The sequence below is a fragment of the Arabidopsis thaliana genome, chromosome 3 (assembly GCF_000001735.4).
Source record: "Arabidopsis thaliana chromosome 3, partial sequence".
Lineage (NCBI taxonomy): Eukaryota > Viridiplantae > Streptophyta > Magnoliopsida > Brassicales > Brassicaceae > Arabidopsis > Arabidopsis thaliana.
The window spans coordinates 6136809-6153892 of record NC_003074.8 but is presented as its reverse complement, the minus strand read 5'-3'; the positions used below and the strand labels follow the sequence as shown (position 1 = coordinate 6153892).

General features: G+C 38.9%; 6 protein-coding genes across 11 annotated transcripts; 2 read left to right on the top strand and 4 right to left on the bottom strand.

Moving 5' to 3' along the window:
- Positions 1–78: 78 nt before the first annotated feature.
- Positions 79–1831, bottom strand: C2 (Calcium-dependent lipid-binding (CaLB domain) family protein). Its single transcript, NM_112679.4, has 4 exons — positions 1622–1831; positions 1330–1544; positions 1150–1245; positions 79–1068 (listed from the first exon to the last, which is right to left on the bottom strand). Exons 2-4 carry the CDS (start codon positions 1474–1476, stop codon positions 778–780), a joined length of 534 nt encoding a protein of 177 aa, NP_188425.2. The 5' UTR covers positions 1477–1544; positions 1622–1831; the 3' UTR covers positions 79–777.
- TOC64-III (translocon at the outer membrane of chloroplasts 64-III) lies at positions 1811–5987 on the bottom strand. Of its 2 annotated transcripts, NM_112678.4 has the most exons (13): positions 5661–5987; positions 4958–5110; positions 4700–4824; positions 4221–4346; positions 3851–4033; positions 3623–3767; positions 3375–3543; positions 3136–3270; positions 2792–2992; positions 2563–2690; positions 2425–2476; positions 2254–2323; positions 1811–2178 (listed from the first exon to the last, which is right to left on the bottom strand). In NM_112678.4, the coding sequence occupies exons 1-13, from the start codon at positions 5861–5863 to the stop codon at positions 2099–2101; spliced, it is 1770 nt and encodes a 589-aa protein (NP_188424.2). In that variant the 5' UTR covers positions 5864–5987; the 3' UTR covers positions 1811–2098. The 2 variants fall into 2 exon arrangements, with proteins under 2 accessions (NP_188424.2, NP_001325422.1); NM_001338317.1 differs by having other exon boundaries at positions 1875–2178; positions 2254–2476; positions 5661–5942.
- A 551-nt stretch (positions 5988–6538) lies between these two features.
- AT3G17950 (uncharacterized protein) lies at positions 6539–7878 on the bottom strand. Of its 3 annotated transcripts, none has more exons than NM_112676.3 (2): positions 7514–7878; positions 6539–7290 (listed from the first exon to the last, which is right to left on the bottom strand). In NM_112676.3, the coding sequence occupies exons 1-2, from the start codon at positions 7580–7582 to the stop codon at positions 6724–6726; spliced, it is 636 nt and encodes a 211-aa protein (NP_188422.1). In that variant the 5' UTR covers positions 7583–7878; the 3' UTR covers positions 6539–6723. The 3 variants fall into 3 exon arrangements, with proteins under 3 accessions (NP_188422.1, NP_001325514.1, NP_001030719.1); NM_001338316.1 differs by having other exon boundaries at positions 6539–7264; NM_001035642.2 differs by having other exon boundaries at positions 6545–7835.
- Positions 7879–8518: 640 nt separating this feature from the next.
- Positions 8519–10479, top strand: AT3G17940 (Galactose mutarotase-like superfamily protein). The gene is made up of 5 exons (NM_112675.5): positions 8519–8766; positions 8860–8909; positions 9152–9278; positions 9375–9482; positions 9564–10479. The coding sequence occupies exons 1-5, from the start codon at positions 8649–8651 to the stop codon at positions 10184–10186; spliced, it is 1026 nt and encodes a 341-aa protein (NP_566594.2). The 5' UTR covers positions 8519–8648; the 3' UTR covers positions 10187–10479.
- A 103-nt stretch (positions 10480–10582) lies between these two features.
- DAC (uncharacterized protein) lies at positions 10583–11768 on the top strand. The gene is made up of 5 exons (NM_112674.4): positions 10583–10743; positions 10839–10984; positions 11074–11163; positions 11262–11420; positions 11506–11768. Exons 1-5 carry the CDS (start codon positions 10647–10649, stop codon positions 11584–11586), a joined length of 573 nt encoding a protein of 190 aa, NP_566593.1. The 5' UTR covers positions 10583–10646; the 3' UTR covers positions 11587–11768.
- AT3G17920 (Outer arm dynein light chain 1 protein) lies at positions 11736–16907 on the bottom strand. Of its 3 annotated transcripts, NM_001338314.1 has the most exons (12): positions 16198–16835; positions 16005–16100; positions 15653–15910; positions 15169–15411; positions 14902–15051; positions 13432–14606; positions 13031–13104; positions 12849–12930; positions 12655–12780; positions 12462–12568; positions 12161–12321; positions 11736–12085 (listed from the first exon to the last, which is right to left on the bottom strand). In NM_001338314.1, the coding sequence occupies exons 2-12, from the start codon at positions 16053–16055 to the stop codon at positions 11870–11872; spliced, it is 2643 nt and encodes an 880-aa protein (NP_001319579.1). In that variant the 5' UTR covers positions 16056–16100; positions 16198–16835; the 3' UTR covers positions 11736–11869. The 3 variants fall into 3 exon arrangements, with proteins under 3 accessions (NP_001319579.1, NP_001326531.1, NP_188419.2); NM_001338315.1 differs by lacking the exon at positions 16005–16100 and having other exon boundaries at positions 15653–15927; NM_112673.3 differs by lacking the exon at positions 16005–16100 and having other exon boundaries at positions 11755–12085; positions 16198–16907.
- Positions 16908–17084: the final 177 nt, after the last annotated feature.

Genomic DNA, 17084 nt, shown 5'->3' with positions numbered 1-17084 from the left:
CACATACTAGTACTACACTTCACTCTTGTCACGGTCGTTTGACACATTATTGTAAAGTCGCCGTGCCACTCATAGTAAAGGACAATTATGGCTCACGTGTTTTGTCGTTATAAAACCATGGTGCTTCACTCATTAGTGTACATCTGGATTCTCTTCACCTACCATCCCTTTTGTGGCTTCTGGCTTTTTCCCTTCGATATTTTATTCTTTCTTCATCATTATTCTTTATGACCTTAATTAGCGCTAATGTACAAGTAAATCTTGTTCACAAAAATTACATAAGTTGTGCTTCAGTAACGTACACATAAAACCTCCAATGTCAATGGTTTAAAAAAGGCCTATCGATGTCGATGGTAAATGGTAATATGCTGGTCTTTTTTTCACTTTTTACCTATAAACATTAGTACATCACATGTGTTAAAACAATCTACCATTCATAAGTATATGGAACGATAATTAAATAAATAAAATATCTGTATTAGTTGTTCGTGTAAATGCCTTATTTAAGGCATAGCTAGCCCAAATATACATACACATCAACAATACACCACATTTACATATCCACCACCACGACTCGACTTGGACTCGATCACCATATGGGAACAAAACTTCCCTCAACGTTCTTAATCCTTATATTTCCATGGATTAATACGTGTTTCTAGTTCACTATATCCTTCAAGATTGAAATTACTTGTTTTTTTCCATGCTGTTACTTGGTTTAGTTCAATTTGAAAGAAAACAACTCAAAGTAACGGTAAATAAGAAAAGAAAAAAGATTCATAGACCCTTGGAGCCAGGGAGGTCAATCCATTGAAGCTGAGCCTCGACCTCTCCGCATTCCACATGTCGCAATCTGAGAACGAGATCCTGGACGAGCTTGCCGTCGACCCAGGTGACACGTGACTCCTCGGCTAGACAGTTACGACGACTTGGCTTAACCGTGGTCACAATGGTTCCACTAGGAAGTCCATCGAGTTGCATCCTCAAAGCCTCAATATAGGGCTTTATCTCGAACTCAGCATCGCCCATCTTGTCGTCTTTGCTAAACATGTCGTGATCATACACCGTCTACATATAACATTATAGTTTTATCAATATAAACATCTTATGATAAGGAAATTAATGTATGTTTTAGTAAGTAAAAAGTACCAAGAGGACGGTAAGATTGGAGTCTGTGACGGAGAGAGTCAAATCTTCATTCCATTCTGGATTAACATCTTTGTTAATGACACGAGTCTTCAATTTCTGTAAGATTTAATATGATAATTTGAGAATGTTTTTGATGTAATGAAATTGCATGTGAAGTTGTAAAATGATGAATGGATTAACCTGTTTGCCCATCTTGACGACGACGTAAGGATCGCTGCTACTGATGTCACGGACGGCTAAATTGACGCCACGTTTGATACGGATTCTAAGGAGGCCCAAGAGATCGTCCATTAGTGAGCTTGTCCTCGCCGGACACGCCGTTGTCATTTCCTTTATTAATGTTCCTGATTATTTCTTCCTTACTCACTTTCTACAACCCTTTTTTTTTGTTAACGCTGCAACCAACACACGTTTAATTCTCGGGGAAAAGCACAACCGAGATAAAGAAAAAAGGTTAAACGAACCAACTCACCCGTGAAGATAATTCAAAGGTCTCTTTAGTTTCTTTCGTCAGATTTCGTTCCGTTCAAACTATCATCGCTAAATATTAGGGCAGGTCTCTTTGGTTTCTACTCCTCTTTTTTTCTGTTTATTTTTTTTGAGTCGTGGGGAGGAGATAACGTGCGAGAAAAGAAAATGATAAAGACAAGATAGTTAAAGACATGACCTTATTTTTGACGCTACGCTGACTAGAAGTCGACCGGGAATGCCGGTATCCGGTGTTTAAGATTAACATTACTTTTTGATATCCAATTTTAGAGAACGTTTAAAATAAACATCGGATATTATAATTTTCCATTCTCGGCGGACTTGCAAAAGGTATCTCTAGATAAAATGCCTAAATATCAGACGCAAAAGACAAGTGTTGACAAAATTGGCCTATACTCTTGGACAAATTCTAAGGAACAAACGTTTTCTCAATGATCGGTGAGGTACGGACAAAAGAAGCTCACTGGAATTTTCTCAGTCTCTCTGCTGAGAGAGACGCTCGTTTGTTGTTTGGTTCCAGCACAAGTGCGTATCTGAAATCTGCAGAGTTTATGTTATATTCTGCCAGATTCTACAAGGCGAAAAAACAATCAGATTATGTTCTTTAAAGCTTACCTTCTATGGCTCCCTTGCAATCGCCTAACATTTCTCTTGCGGTTCCTCTTCGTAAATAGGCTTTAACATTCTGAAAGAAATCAAAAACGATCTTTGTGTTGTGTGTTCTTACAAAGTAAAGAGTGTTTTTTTTTCAAGAGAAACCTGTTTCTGTGTTTTAATGAAAGTTACCTTCTTGTCGAGGGTGATGGCTTTGGTACAGTCTTCTTCGGCTTGAAGAAAGCTGTATGTAAATGATTTGTCAAGGCAATGCCACATAGAAAGATTTGCTCACTAAAAAGTATTTTTAAGGATCTGAGAAACATTTACCCTCCAAGTTCAAGATATGCAGCAGCTCTGTTACTGTAATAGGTAGCATTGTTGTCACTTAGCTTTATAGCTTCTGAGTATAGACCAATAGCTTTCTGCCATAGTTTCTCTTTGAACGCTTGGTTACCCTGGTTTACATAATCACGGGACACAAAGATATAATAACCACATTAGATTATGGATGATAATGCCATTAAGAAAATGAGACATGCAATGGATATTAATTGACCTTCTCTTTGGCAATCTCGGCTGACTCTTCTTTGGTGATAGCCTTTTTAGAAGATTTGGGATCGGTAACAATACTCGAGTACTCTTGCAAAGATGGATACATTGTCTGCACTGTATCTAGTAAAAAGCGGTCACCACCGTGTCTTCCTATGAAAGAAACTGAAATAGGGCATTTCTCATGATGTCCGAGTGGCACAGTCACCTGAATCATCAGCACGATAAATGTAAGACACATATACTGTGGATTGGTTTTGCTAACACTGACTGGTCAGTGGTTGCTTTTAACATGTGTGAGGGGAACTTTACTAGCATGGCAGGTGAGAGAGAGAAAGAGAGAGATTTAACCTGACAACATCCTGATATGCTAGCAATGCTAAGCAGACTTGAAGCTCGGTTTTGATAGTCTTCAGATGTTATCTCCTTGCTACCAAGTTTTGGAGGAACAGCTGGCAATGTTGGAATTACCAGAATGCCATCATCCTTGATACATAACGTTACAGAGTTGGGAACCATTAGAGATTAGTCAAGAGACATATAAACTAACTCGCTCAAGTTGTGGACATGTCATGGAAGAGCAGGAATACCTTGAGAAGTGAACCAATAGCCACTCGAGTCTCGTTTCTGATAGCATTCAGGTTCTCAGTCTCTTCATTGGTTAGTTCTGGGTTCTCACACACTTGTGATAAAATCACAGGATCAATGGCTGGCTTCACTGTGTTGATCCAATCCCCATGATTTTGAAGGAACTCGTGCCTACAATGCCAATATTGTTATAGAGTGTTCAAAACTAAGATATTTTCATCCTCTGTAGGTGAATAAACAATAGGCACACCTTTGAAGGAGCTGCATCACATTCGCCAGTAGTCTCGATGTTGAGACCTTCGTGTTAGCAATGGCTTTTGTCCTAGCGAACTCTTTCAAGCTAGGAACTTTAGTTTCAAAATAGGTCTCCAAGTTCTGATGCTTTAGCAATTGTCCTAAATATAAAACAAGATAATGCTATTATAATCAGAATTTCTAACAGAGACTGGAGGATCTTCAGGGAGAGTAAAGGGCATACTTCCAAAAAGCTTTTCAGCTGATTTGGTCACCACCTGGGTAATCCGATCCACAGGGATCTTTAACAGCTGAAAACAGTCATCAGCTAGTATGATTTGCCTTGGATTCCGTTGAGTGGCAAATGGAAGTTGCAAGAGTACATGGCCAACACGACGTAGGGTGTTTGGATCGCGGGCAAACCATCCTGAAGCCAAAATCTATTGATCAGAATCAACGTAATGCTCATTTAATGGTCCTAAATATAAATTAGTCATACGAACAAAGGCATCTAAATCTTGCAATGTGATTATACAACAATTGAAACCTAGCCTATATAAGATCCAAATCATTCCACCACAAACAGTATAATTCAAAGATTTATATATCCATACCAACAGAGTCAAGACTTGAAGATACTGGTATGATTCCGGTGTTTGAAATAGCCCCATAAGAAGATTTGAATCCAAGAACGCCACAGTATCCAGCAGGCACTCTTACCCCGCCAACTGTGTCGATGCCTGCAAAGATGCAAGTAATCAAAACTATACTCTGAAAACAATTGAAACCGAACCAACCAGTAGACAGTTGAAATTTTAGATACTGATAGGAGGAGCCAATGACAGACTACCATATAAATTATAAATCCGCATGGAACTATCTTACCATATAGCCATAAGAGTCTAAATCAAGCAATTCTATTAGATGCCAAATAAGTTTCTGCAATATAAATAAATTATCAATCGTTTCAGAAATTTTCTAAGGAAGATTATTGACCATGTTTTGAAAGTTTATGCAATGTTTTGTTTCTCAAAGATACGGTTATCTCATACCAAATTGTCCAAACAAGGAAAAAAGTAGCTACTGAACTCACCTAGAGCAAAATCCACAGCATTTGTTGCTACGGCTACAGCAGCTCCACTGCAAGCGCCACCAGGAATACGAGTAGGAGCTGCAGGATTTGTAGGTGAATCGTAATGCTTGTTTTCTCCACTAATACTGAAGAAAATGAAAACAGCCAAACAAAGGAATTAATATACTAACATCCTGATAAAATAAAAATTTCAACACTGGAATCACAATCTGAATCCTGATACAGGTAACAATTTAACATTATGAAACAGAGACAAACCTAAACGCAAACTCATCAACTACAGTTTTTCCAACACAAGTGGCTCCACCTTCAACGAGAGTTGAAACCACAGGAGATGTTGACGAAGCAGCTTCATGGGTCCTGACCCAGTCTGGATGACCAAATCCAGTCACATACCCTGTAATATCGAATCTGGAAAACAAATGAAAAGGAAAGAAAGAGTAAATTAGCTTTTCAAGAACTTCAAAAGTCAAAAGATCATAGAAGAGAATGAGAGATATACACAGATTAGATAAATAGTCAATCAACATGTTGAGACAGTTATAAGTAGGACTCCATGAATAAGTCGAGGTCAAACTTGGTGACGAATCTAAAACATACAAACACCTAGCAACAGAGATCAAACAGTAGAGCCTTCCAATGAACAGATTCAACAAGTATCGATTTGAAATGAGTTTGACAAAACTAGCAGACACACACACACACACACACACATTTGAATCTACAACAAACACAATTTTCAGTGAAACGGCTCAAAATCAATCAACCATACTTTCGAAAGCTCAGAATCAGACATGTAGTGCGCCGGAGAAGATTACGAGTCGAGTCAACGCAGATTCCAACATTTGTCAAACAAAATTTTGACTCTACCCAAGGAAAAAATCATTCAGCTAAACCCCCAAATATAGATATGATAAACATATGGGAGAAGAAAGGGGGAAACAAGTCAACGGAGACTCACACGTCGGAAACGGCAAAGGTTAGACCGGTGAGAGGATGAGGAGCTTTGGGAGGAGCAGGTTGCGGAGGGGGAAGAAGCATGAGTTTATCGATAAAAGCGCCGAAATCTTCACGGACGGTCTTCTTCAGCTTTTTGGTAAGCATAAGAATCCCAGCGAGACCTAAACCTAGAAGAACCCAGAGATTCGCAGCTTGAGACGCCATCGGTGACGTTTTTGTTCTAGCTGCTGCTGCTGCTGCTTAAGATAAGAGAGATAGACCCTAAGGAGAAGGACGCCAAAGAGTTTTTGTTTAGTGTGTTGCGTTCCCTTTGAGTTTTTATTCTTTTTCCTTCTTCCTTTTTTTAACATCACTCGAGGGTTTATTTTATTTTCGTTTTGTCAACAGTTTTTTATTCACGTTGTAAAACAAAAAATTAATTTTATTAATTGTTTCTTGTTTTTACAGTTTATTTTATTAATTCAATTGGTATAAAATATGGATACACATAACAAACATTTTGCCGTATTTTCGGTTTCTTGTGTGTGTCCACTTGTTCGATAATTTTGCTTCGTCGTTAGGAATCTTCTCCTCTTATGTTATGAGGATGATTTGTGGTTAATTGTTTTACTTTCAGAAATACTAGTGGAAAATTAACCACGAATGTGGCACACTCCTGGCCAGAATCATATTGTGTTTGCCTCAAAATCTGATTTGGTCAAATTATTGTCCAAAGACTGACTAGTATAAAGACGTATTGATGAAATAATTTGAAGCAAAAACTCAATATGATAGAACAACGTTTAGCATTTTAAATAAAAACTCTAATCAAGTGAACAACTCCATTTTACACCAAAAGCTGTGCATGTGTGCCATTCTATATGCTTATCTTTTACTATTGCCATTGTAATTAATCTCCTTCATAATTCTCCTTATCAATCATTATTATTTCTCAAATAATTACTTTGACAATGACTACATTCAACATGTTATATTTTCCACAAACAATGATTCCGATTCGACGAACAAAATACAAAAATTTAAGTCTAAATACAAATAAAAGACACACACATGAACCGACGTATTCATCCTCCACCACCGCTGCATATACCGGTTAAAGATACCGGAAATCTACAAAGGGACGTGGCTACCGGCGTTCCTTCTCCGGTAACCACTTCAGCTGAAGCCGGAGGAAGAACCCTTCCGTCAGCGAACAATGCCCGCTCCCCCATCACCGGCTGCTGATCTTGGTACCGTGCCACCACCGCATCCTCTAGCTCTGCCTCGGCGGAGTTGTAAACGGCTTCATCTCCAAACCTCCGTTCCACCTCTAGATACTCCCCGAGCGATGACCGCTTTGAATCTCCTGTTCCACGGTGGATTCCATTTCCGGCGGCGTCGTCATCGTCATCTCGGCAAAACCGCCACCATTTACGGCGGCGATGCGGCTCAGGCTCAGCCGAATTTGAAGGAGGACGCTTTCTCTGGTGGTTGCGTCTTGCATTGGAGCTAGAAGCTCGTGAGATTGCGACGGAAGGTGACACGTGGCGGCGTGAAGAGGCTCTAAATGGCATCGGCATAGTTGCAGTGAAACTAAATCCCATAAGCGTTCCAAGTGTGATGCTTCTGTCATGGAAGAACGATCCTGTTGACTAAATCCTCACATCACCAATAAAAAAACCAAATCAAGTTCTAACAAGTACATATATATGTTTCTGGGCAGTTCTGAAAACATAACCTTTGGAACTTTAAACTAGTTTTCTAATTAAAGGTTGATACTTTATAGCATAAAGCTTTATGGGTAGCTTAGAAAACACATGAAGAGCTTGATCTTTAATTAGATTATCTATTAAGTATAAGATTGCAGGAACTGACCTCAGTATCAAGATCGGAGGAAGAGACGGAGGAGATAGTTGGAGAAGATGGGACATGAGGATCTTGCATCTCTGTAATCGCTGGTTTCAAAGGGTTTGAAGATGTGGGAGATTGTGTCACTGAATTAAAACGAACGACGTCGGATTAGGGAGTTTCTTGATGAGAGGAAAAGGAAAGTGTTTTTGTGGATGGATAGGTGAAGAAGAAGAAAGTGACAAATGATTTGCTTTTTGAAATGATTGTGCTTCTTTAAGCTAAAGTCCTCTTGGCCATCTGTTACACTATTTCTTTCCATGTCTCAGAGAGCTTTGATATTTTTGATAAATTTGATTTAATTGTTTCTAGTTATGGGAATAATCAAAATCCTTTACAGAGACATTTTTTTTGTAAACTTTGGGTAAAAGCTGAGACATGTTGGATGGTAGCAAATTAAAATTTACGAAAAGAGGATAAATTACAACAAAGTAAGCTTTTATAGGTACTATTGATTTTTTCATAGGATACCTGAAAAAGGGTAGAGAAACTACATCTAAATTCACGCGAATACTCTGTTACGATCATGTATAGAGTTTTTTTTTGGGGTCAAACTGAATATGTTTAGAGTATATTTTATTTATTTTCTTGTTATCTGATGATATCTTTGTCTTTCTCTTATTGTCAAAAGCATATAATCCGACTTATCAAATTTTTTATTTTATAACTGACTAATCAAATATTTTTTTACTTAAAATATTATTGATAATTAGAAAATTAGATCCAAATTCTACATTTGTTCTTTTCTCTAATCTCTATAGTTTTGGATTTTAGTTGGTAACTTTTGAATTCCTGAAAGTAAATTTGGTAACTTTTGGGTAGTAATTTGATTTTCAAAAAGTTTAGAAATGCATTAAAGTGTAAAAAACGAAAAACAAAAACCCCCAAGATAAATAGTTTTTTGTTTGGGGGGTAAAAATGATAAATAGTTTGGGATGTGGATGACGTCAACATTGATCAGTTACGAGATTACGATTTTATAACTCTTTTAACCAAAGCTAATCACTTCACCCTCTGTTTTGTTTCTCCCCAATCAAAAATCTCAATCCCAATCACTTCGCTTCTAATCTTAAAGCCTTTAATTTAGTCTTCGAGCCCTCTAATGGCGGATCAGAGCAAAAACACTCCAGAGATCTTCGAGCTCAACAATGGCACCATGCAGGTCAAGATCTCAAACTACGGCACCACCATCACCTCTTTGTCTGTTCCCGACAAGAACGGTTTGTTCTCTTCTTCCTCCTTTCAATGATGATCTCTGTTTTGTCTCCAAATCCTAATCCTCTGATTATCGTCTTTGTTTTTCTTATTTGAAGGGAAACTGGGGGATGTAGTTCTCGGATTCGACTCGGTGGATCCATATGTGGTAATTTCTCTCGAATTCACCTAATCCTTGAACTGATCTCGACATAGATTCAATCAATCTGATCGAAACTCTAATCACTGCCTCTGGATCTCATGAATAGAGTCTGAATCATAATTTAAGAAATGTATATGGTCATTCATGTACCTTGTTGAATGACTTTGTGATGAACTATCAAAATAAGATGGACTTTGTAACAATGTTAATGAATATGTGTGTTTTATCTATGAATATGATTGTTACAGAAAGGGCTTGCACCATACTTTGGGTGCATTGTTGGTCGTGTGGCAAATCGGATCAAGGAGGGAAAATTCAGTCTCAATGGAGTTAACTACACTTTGCCTATCAACAAGCCTCCTAATAGTCTCCACGGTCTGTATAAACAATTCTCTTCTCTGTATACTTTCTCTATAACTTTCTGTGAACTAAATAGGATTTGGACCGTAAAATGTTACTCTATCTGTACAGGTGGTAACAAGGGTTTCGATAAGAAGATATGGGAAGTTGCAGGGCACAAGAGAGACGGCGAAAAACCTTTCATCACTTTCAAATATCACAGTGCCGATGGAGAAGAAGGTAATGACATATCCTTTCTCTAGCATTTGATTTCTGTGGGATTAGATTAGCTATATAATGTTTTGCGGTTCCCCTCCACAGGTTACCCTGGTGCGGTTTCTGTCACGGCGACATACACTCTCACGTCAGCCACGACAATGAGACTTGACATGGAAGCTGTTCCAGAGAACAAAGATACTCCCATCAACTTAGCTCAACATACATACTGGAACTTAGCAGGTCATGACTCAGGAAACATTCTAGACCATAAGATTCAGATATGGGGGTCTCATATCACGCCGGTTGACGAATACACAGTTCCTACAGGAGAGATCTTGCCTGTAAAGGGAACTCCTTTCGATTTCACTGAGGAGAAGCGGATAGGCGAGTCTATTGGAGAGGTTGGTATCGGATACGATCATAACTACGTGTTGGACTGTCCTGATCAAGAGAAGGAGGGGCTGAAACACGCAGCGAAGCTCAGTGATGCTGCTAGCTCAAGGGTACTGAACTTGTGGACCAATGTGCCGGGAATGCAGTTTTATACCGGGAACTATGTGAATGGAGTGGTTGGGAAAGGGAATGCGGTTTACGGGAAACATGCGGGTGTGTGCCTTGAGACGCAGGGATTCCCGAACGCGATTAACCAGTCGAATTTCCCGTCTGTTGTGGTTAAGGCTGGTGAGAAGTACAATCACACGATGCTGTTTGAGTTTTCAGCTTGAGTTTATAGATGGACGTTTTAGGTGTTAGATGATGGGAATAAAGGGCCGGTTCATTTGATTCACTGGGCTGGAAAAAGAGTGATTTTAATTTTATCTCTTTGGGGGAGAATAATAAAACCAAACTGTTTACATTATATTAAAGTTACTTTATTTTTTCATATCTTCTAAACATTTGGCCCATTTGTGAAATTGTGAATTGTGCAGCGAATGAATCTCCCATTGTTCACATGAACTTGGAAAAAAAGAGCAATTAGTGTATTTGAGTAATTCTGATGGCAATTATGTCTACACGCATGTCTTTTGGGCGGTGAGAAACACGCGCCACTAAAGAAGCAAAAGCCTATGGGCCCCAAAAAATATCAACCATCCATCTCTGTAATCTCTTCGTCCTCCCTTAAATTTTTGTTTCATTATTTTTTTCACTAGTAACCACGGCTTGTGTTGTGGCTTAAACACAGAAATGGCTTCTTTACCGTTCGGAGTTTCGAATCTATGCAGAAATCAGGAGGTTCTGTCTGCGTCTGTAAGGCTTCTTCCGGTTGGGCGACAAACCACAGGTTCTGTTCTCCCCCAATAATCGTTTTCGATAAAACTTAAGGATTTCAAGCTGAAGCGATTGTAAAACTCTCCTGTGTTTGTTGTGATGATGCAGGATTCGGAGCTGCGAAGAAAGTCTTATATAGATTCGAGGGACATAGATTGTCATCATCAGTAGAAAAGGGAGAGAAACAGAGAATGAGATGTAGAGTTAGCTCAAACTCTACTGAAACTGAAGACGATTCTGCTACAAAAACCAAGGTCTGCACTCCATCTCTTTGAATTTACATCATAATCTATCGTCGTAGTAGTCCTGAAGCAAACTCTGTTGTGAAATAATTTGGTTATAGACGACGCCGTTTGGTTACACGAGGAAGGATGTTATATTGATAGGAGTGGGAGTGACTGCACTTGGTATCGGGCTAGAGAGTGGACTTGAGGTAATTCTCATTATCTACATACTGATGATATCAAATGAATCTGTTATCTTTTTCTTTGTTCTTCTGAGTACTCATTTTGTGATAATGATATGGTGCAGTATGTGGGAGTTGATCCGTTGCAAGCGGGGAATGCAGTACAGCTGATACTGGTGCTTGGTTTGACTTTGGGTTGGATTTCGACTTATATCTTTAGAGTCGGTAACAAGGAGATGACTTATGCCCAGCAACTTCGTGACTACGAGTCTCAAGTCATGCAGGTTTCTGCTTTTTCGTTAATCTCTTTATCAGGGTTTATCTACTTTACCTAACATAAGTTTGGTTTGGTTGGTTGGTAATGAGCAGAAACGATTGGAGAGCTTATCGGAGGCAGAGTTAGAGGCATTGATGGCACAGGTTGATGAAGAGAAGACCAAGGTTGAGTAGGTTCCTCCATTGTGTTACTGTTACATCACCTGCAAAAGTTTGTAAAACGAAGAATAGCACAGGCTTTCAAAGTAAAAATCTAGATATTAATCTGATTTTCTTTCTTCTTCCTTGCTGTTTGTTGTATGAACGATACACACTAAAAATATACAAATCGAAGAATATTTTGGACACACCACAGGACCCTCAAGGGCTTTATACAAGATGAATCAAAACTCACGAACAAATTGAATCAAATGAATTTGAAGTTATGAACAAATGTCAAGTTCTAAATATTTACGGCTCATCTCTCACCCAAATGCCTTACGAACAATGGGAATTCTGTCGAATCTGGGTGAAGTCCATTTACTAGAGCCACAAATTTGGGTACACACTCAGGGCTGAGTAACTTGAGCTTCCATGTTACTGAATTCACTGTCCTCTTTTGGCTGCTTTGAAATGTGGAATCCTTCTGCTTGACCTTCAGTGACAAGCACGAGCTTCCTCTTGATTCAACAACCTGGATAACACCCCAATTTGCACATAAAAAACTGACATAAGCGAGAGAAAGGGAAAGAATAAACAAACTTGTTACCATCTCAAATATGTCGGAGATGGAGCAGCTTGAGTCAAGTGAGAAATATGGGGATGAAGAAGCATCATCTGTTGGCAGAAAACTCAGTTGCCTGAAGTCTTCATTGCATATGAAAAGATGTCCACCCGCCACAAAGAGTGACCGTGGAAGCCATGACACTTCTGTTCAGTTTAACACAAAAAAATTGATTAACATTATAGTTAATGATCAGTGCTGATACTGCTCGAATCAAATTACTTATAAGCTTGTCAAACCCTATTAAGAGAAATAAAGCTTCCTCATACAAGAGAGAATAATATACCTCCAAAAGTGCTGCTCTGAAAATGGAGAACAATATACTGGAATATACTCAGCTTCAAACCACTACATATTTCTTTCTCAAACAATTCCACTTGAACATTCTCCAAACTGCCATTTAAGTTTCAATACATCTCAAATCAGCAAACAGAAGAAGAATAGTAAAAGAGCTGGAGAAATAGATGATGATAGCTCACCTCTTCAAAGAAAATTTTGATTCTGTAACCTGATAATCCAAGAATTTTATGATATTGAGTAAAACTGTTGTTTTTTCAATGCTCGCCGTCATGAAAATGTACTCTGCATCCTCCCTAAAACGTAGCCTAAACCAGAAGGAAAGTGAGACATGGGCACATAATCAATTTTCAAAGCGGAGCCATGAAAAACTAACCTCACAACCTGAAGTCCTAGACCAACTGAGACATCTCGTATATCCCCGATTGTATGCGAACACAATAAACTTAAGCTGCTCTCTGCAGACACCAGGGATCAAGGAAAAGTAAATCAGTATCAACAGAACATAACACATTCGGACATAAAGAATAAGAGAAAGACAGGGAAGAGCAGTCTAACCTTGTAAATCAGTGGAGACACCCACGAGCAGCACATACAGTTTTTCTTGGCTACTCAGCAGCAACACTACTTCCCTGCATTTATAGAGTACTGTCAGGGGGAAAAGAAGAGCGCCATCCTTGTAAATGGCTTCTCAAGACAAATTTGTAGTTATAAAGTAAAGAGTATATTATTCATACATGTGAATTACAAGAGAACCGAGAACATCTCAATCTAATTCCATTGACCAGTTATTCCTTTTCAAATTGCATAAAGCCTACCAAACTAGAGAAGCACTACGCGACCTCAATAACCTCTTTTTTTTACTCAGCATGTTCCATCAAGTTTTAACTAAAGACAGAAGGGACTCAGGTTACTTTTTCTTTCACCTAAACCACAATAATAGATGGAACAAAACTTACCGTTGCTTATAGGTGGATTCTTGCTGTAGTATGCAATCACAACTAACGTAAATCCTACAAGTCTCATCATTGCTGGAATCTGACAGTGTCGTTGTAAAAAATTCCTCCACTAGACCACCCATTCCTTCAAGGGATTTTTCAGTTTCCAAAAATCTAGTACTTCTCTTACTATTACAACCTGTAGTCAAGGAACCTTCTTGAAAATGATCAGAAATATATTCATCTTCACAAGAATCAATGATATCTGCATCACTTCTATGAGATGTTTCTCCTTTCTTTATGAAACTATACTCCTCCAGTGGAGAAACATTTCTTTTTTTAGGCTTCCTCTTGCTTTGCTTTTTGTCAAACCAACGGTAAATCTGGTTAACACCAGAAGCAAGCTCACTTTTATGTAGCCCAGAAAGAAAATTAGTGGTCTTCGCTTTGAACGAATCCTCTATCTTCCAAGACTTTATGATGCTACTCTTCTCTGGTTGAGAGTCAAGCAAGCTTGTGTCTTCTCCTCTATTGCCACTAAGATGATCCTTCAACGTATCCTGTTCAGGATTTGATTGCTCAGAATCATAATTTTCATTTTCACTGCAGCTACTATCAGACGAAGCCACTGAATAAGAATCTGCTGATATCTGTAAGATTTCTTCCACCAGGTTCTGACGCCGGTGTAAGACATCCTTTTGATAATGAGGGGGTGATGAAGGTGAAAATGATCCTGTCATATCCTGACTAGCATCCAAAGTTGACATGTTTCCATTTTCATCTGGCTTCCCATCAAGAAAAAATGCTTGATGCTTCTGATTTAGATCTGTAATTTGGAAACTTGGTAGAGGCCCTGGTGTATATCTCATTGTTTCACCATGATGTTTTGGGCCATTTCTATTCTTCATGTAGTACTTCTGCTCTGAATCAGTACTGCTCCCATTTTTGCTGACATCCACAAAATCCTCGGATGGATGATCTATCCACTCCTTAAATTCCCGAAGCCAAAGAACAGAACGCTCTTTCTTCAACTGTTCAACTTTACATATTAGACCAAAGACATCAGCTTCATGATCAGACTTGATATTCTCCTCTTTGCTTTGAGTCTCGGGTTCACATGAAGCAGACTCTTGATCAGAATTCACATAGGTGCTCTCTTCCTCACTATCAATAGACGCGAGCCGGTAGATTTTCGTCTGTGGAAGGAAACAAGAGAACAATAATAAGCTTCCAGTAAGTATTTATACCACAAAAGAAACAAGATACTGAAACTCTAAAAGAGTACAAAGAGAAGCTGTCTATCAAGTGATGTGTATGTTCACGACGCTGTTCAAAAAGCCATACCATACTATACACCTGCATAATTGATTCGGATATGATCTTATGTTCTTCATGCTAAGGGATTTAGTGTCACAGGGGAGAAAGGACCACAACAGCTACGAGCAGATTATAAATACGTACATAAACTGTAACTTTTTTTTTGCTGATTACCTTTTTTCTAGTAAAGCTTCCTTCGTCATCAGCTTCGTCTCTAGCCGGAGAGTAGAACCCGTAACTGGCAGGCTGACTTTTCCTACGGGTAACAACAACCTGCCTCTTCCAAAATTCTCTATTCCCAATATGTTTGCCATCAAGTTTCAACTGAAAACGCACAGATAAGTAAAAGCTTTTAAAATTGCTTTTAAAATCAGGCAGAAAGTGAAATGGTGCAATTTATGTATTTTTAACAAGATTATATAGTTGTAAAATAAAACTTACATCATTTGGAAGGTAAACGTAGCTGAGGACATGTGCCCTGTACCATCGAGCACAACAAATTGGATTTCCTTCCAACCAGAGGTCTGTCAAGAATGAAAGACTCCCGAGGAACTCCAGTTCCGAGAAGTCGGAAATAAGATTGAAGGAAACATCCAGGCCTTCAAGTGACTTCAAATTCTCAATCCCACGCAATGTAGTTAGCGCGTTATTCCTCAAAACAAGTTTAACAAGGTGACAGGATACCTGCATAGTACAAAAAATAGGTGTATGGGTCCCTAGGAAAAACCTAAATAAAATCTTCAGCACAGAAATTCAAAGTGTTCCCTATATCTTCTGTTTGTTCAAACTATGCCATGGTATTTTTAGAACTATCAAGACTAGCTATATGGTTCAAGAGATAGTAACTAACAAACACAAAAATGTCAAGCAGCTTCAGAGCTAATGAAATCTATAGATGGACATGCAGAAACCTGAACTTTCCTACCTCGCTCAGGTGAGAGATTTTTCTTAGTTGATTGAAACCTAGATCAAGGTGTTTCAACTTGTTACATCTCCGAAGATTATCCACCTTTGCAAACTTGTTTCGGCTCAGATCAAGCGACTCAACAGCTGGAAGAAGTTGCAACGACTCATCCATGAGCACAAGACGGTTACAAGCACAAGAAATGAAAGCCAACTTATTCCACTGTGGTGAATCCTTTATCTCAGCGATTCTACTAGCAAACACATGCCGCAACGCATCCTACATTTAGTGGAGACCTGGAAAAGATTAGTCAGGGACTTCCAAAAACGATTCAAAGACAAGCAAAGCACATGAACAAACTCATAACGTCAACCTTTAAGCGTCCTGAAACCTCTGAAGAAATGACATGAAAACCTTCCACCATTCATTGTCCATTCCAAATATACTAATAGTTCAATTTCCCTACAGACTAAAGCAACACAGAACTATAACCCCACTCAATGCTATAGCAGAAATGCACTAAACCAAAACAAACAAAAAAAGAGAGGGAAAAGTGGAAAGCTCACAGTGGAATTATGGCAGATCAGCTTCTCCAAAGTGTGCCTGAGTTCTAGCAATCCCTTAGCAGAAGAAGTAGACAAATCACAGCCACGGAGTTCCAAGACCTTAAGCTTAGAAAAAGGAAGAAGAGAGAGCGGCGTAGGATCACGAGCCGGTGAAGGAAGCGATGAAACGACCTTAAGAGAAGGAAGGAGACGGAGAATACGCCGGAGCTGCTCAAGGGCACGGAAATCGCCAATGTCGGAGACGTAGGCACGGAGATAGTCAACGGGAGCTCCGGAGAGCATAAGCTCAAGTTCACGAAGAGATTCGAGACGGAGATGAACATAGTGAAGACCCGCGGGATTAAGCTTGAGGACATCGGTACCATCAATAAGCAAATCAGCTTTCTCGTCAAGGAACCTCTGGAGATTCTCTAGATATCGATCTCCGGTAACGATGGCCATGAGAATCGAGGAGTTTTTAGGGATTTGACTTGTCAGAATAGAGAAATTACACGGAGCTAAAGAAAGAAAGCGCCATGGATTGGCTCTGATGCGAGAAGATGATGATTGGTGGAAACAAATGGTAAATAGGAAACAGCGAGGATGATTCTATTCTCTCTGGCGAACAATCTGGGACAAGACTGATATTAACACCTGGCCTAATTCATGCGTTAAATCTAATCTTATTATACTAATTACTATATATATACAATTTGCTTTAGATTATTACTTACTTTGTAATCATTGATTACGTAATTTTAAAACACACTCACATGAAAAACATTTGATGAATTAAGTAAGAAAAAGATTTACTGATAACTACTAATTTCATTTCATTCCATTTCTTTTATCAAATACTATCGTTTTGACAAATTATCCATAGAGACTTCAAAGACACATTTGAAATT

Coding starts and splice junctions, on each gene's coding strand:
- AT3G17940 (NM_112675.5), top strand. CDS start 8,649: ATGGCGGATCAGAGCAAAAACACTCCAGAGATCTTCGAGCTCAACAAT. Junction 8,910..9,151: donor ACTCGGTGGATCCATATGTG/GTAATTTCTCTC, acceptor TGATTGTTACAG/AAAGGGCTTGCACCATACTT. Junction 9,483..9,563: donor CAGTGCCGATGGAGAAGAAG/GTAATGACATAT, acceptor TCCCCTCCACAG/GTTACCCTGGTGCGGTTTCT.
- TOC64-III (NM_112678.4), bottom strand. CDS start 5,863: ATGGCGTCTCAAGCTGCGAATCTCTGGGTTCTTCTAGGTTTAGGTCTC. Junction 4,825..4,957: donor GTTGATGAGTTTGCGTTTAG/GTTTGTCTCTGT, acceptor CATTTTCTTCAG/TATTAGTGGAGAAAACAAGC. Junction 4,034..4,220: donor TTCAAGTCTTGACTCTGTTG/GTATGGATATAT, acceptor TTTTGGCTTCAG/GATGGTTTGCCCGCGATCCA.
- AT3G17920 (NM_112673.3), bottom strand. CDS start 16,638: ATGGCCATCGTTACCGGAGATCGATATCTAGAGAATCTCCAGAGGTTC. Junction 15,911..16,197: donor TGATCTGCCATAATTCCACT/GTGAGCTTTCCA, acceptor CACTAAATGTAG/GATGCGTTGCGGCATGTGTT. Junction 15,052..15,168: donor ACGTTTACCTTCCAAATGAT/GTAAGTTTTATT, acceptor GTGCGTTTTCAG/TTGAAACTTGATGGCAAACA.
- AT3G17950 (NM_112676.3), bottom strand. CDS start 7,582: ATGCAAGATCCTCATGTCCCATCTTCTCCAACTATCTCCTCCGTCTCT. Junction 7,291..7,513: donor CCTCCGATCTTGATACTGAG/GTCAGTTCCTGC, acceptor GTGAGGATTTAG/TCAACAGGATCGTTCTTCCA.
- C2 (NM_112679.4), bottom strand. CDS start 1,476: ATGACAACGGCGTGTCCGGCGAGGACAAGCTCACTAATGGACGATCTC. Junction 1,246..1,329: donor TCGTCAAGATGGGCAAACAG/GTTAATCCATTC, acceptor TAAATCTTACAG/AAATTGAAGACTCGTGTCAT. Junction 1,069..1,149: donor CCAATCTTACCGTCCTCTTG/GTACTTTTTACT, acceptor TGTTATATGTAG/ACGGTGTATGATCACGACAT.
- DAC (NM_112674.4), top strand. CDS start 10,647: ATGGCTTCTTTACCGTTCGGAGTTTCGAATCTATGCAGAAATCAGGAG. Junction 10,985..11,073: donor ATTCTGCTACAAAAACCAAG/GTCTGCACTCCA, acceptor ATTTGGTTATAG/ACGACGCCGTTTGGTTACAC. Junction 11,421..11,505: donor ACGAGTCTCAAGTCATGCAG/GTTTCTGCTTTT, acceptor GGTAATGAGCAG/AAACGATTGGAGAGCTTATC.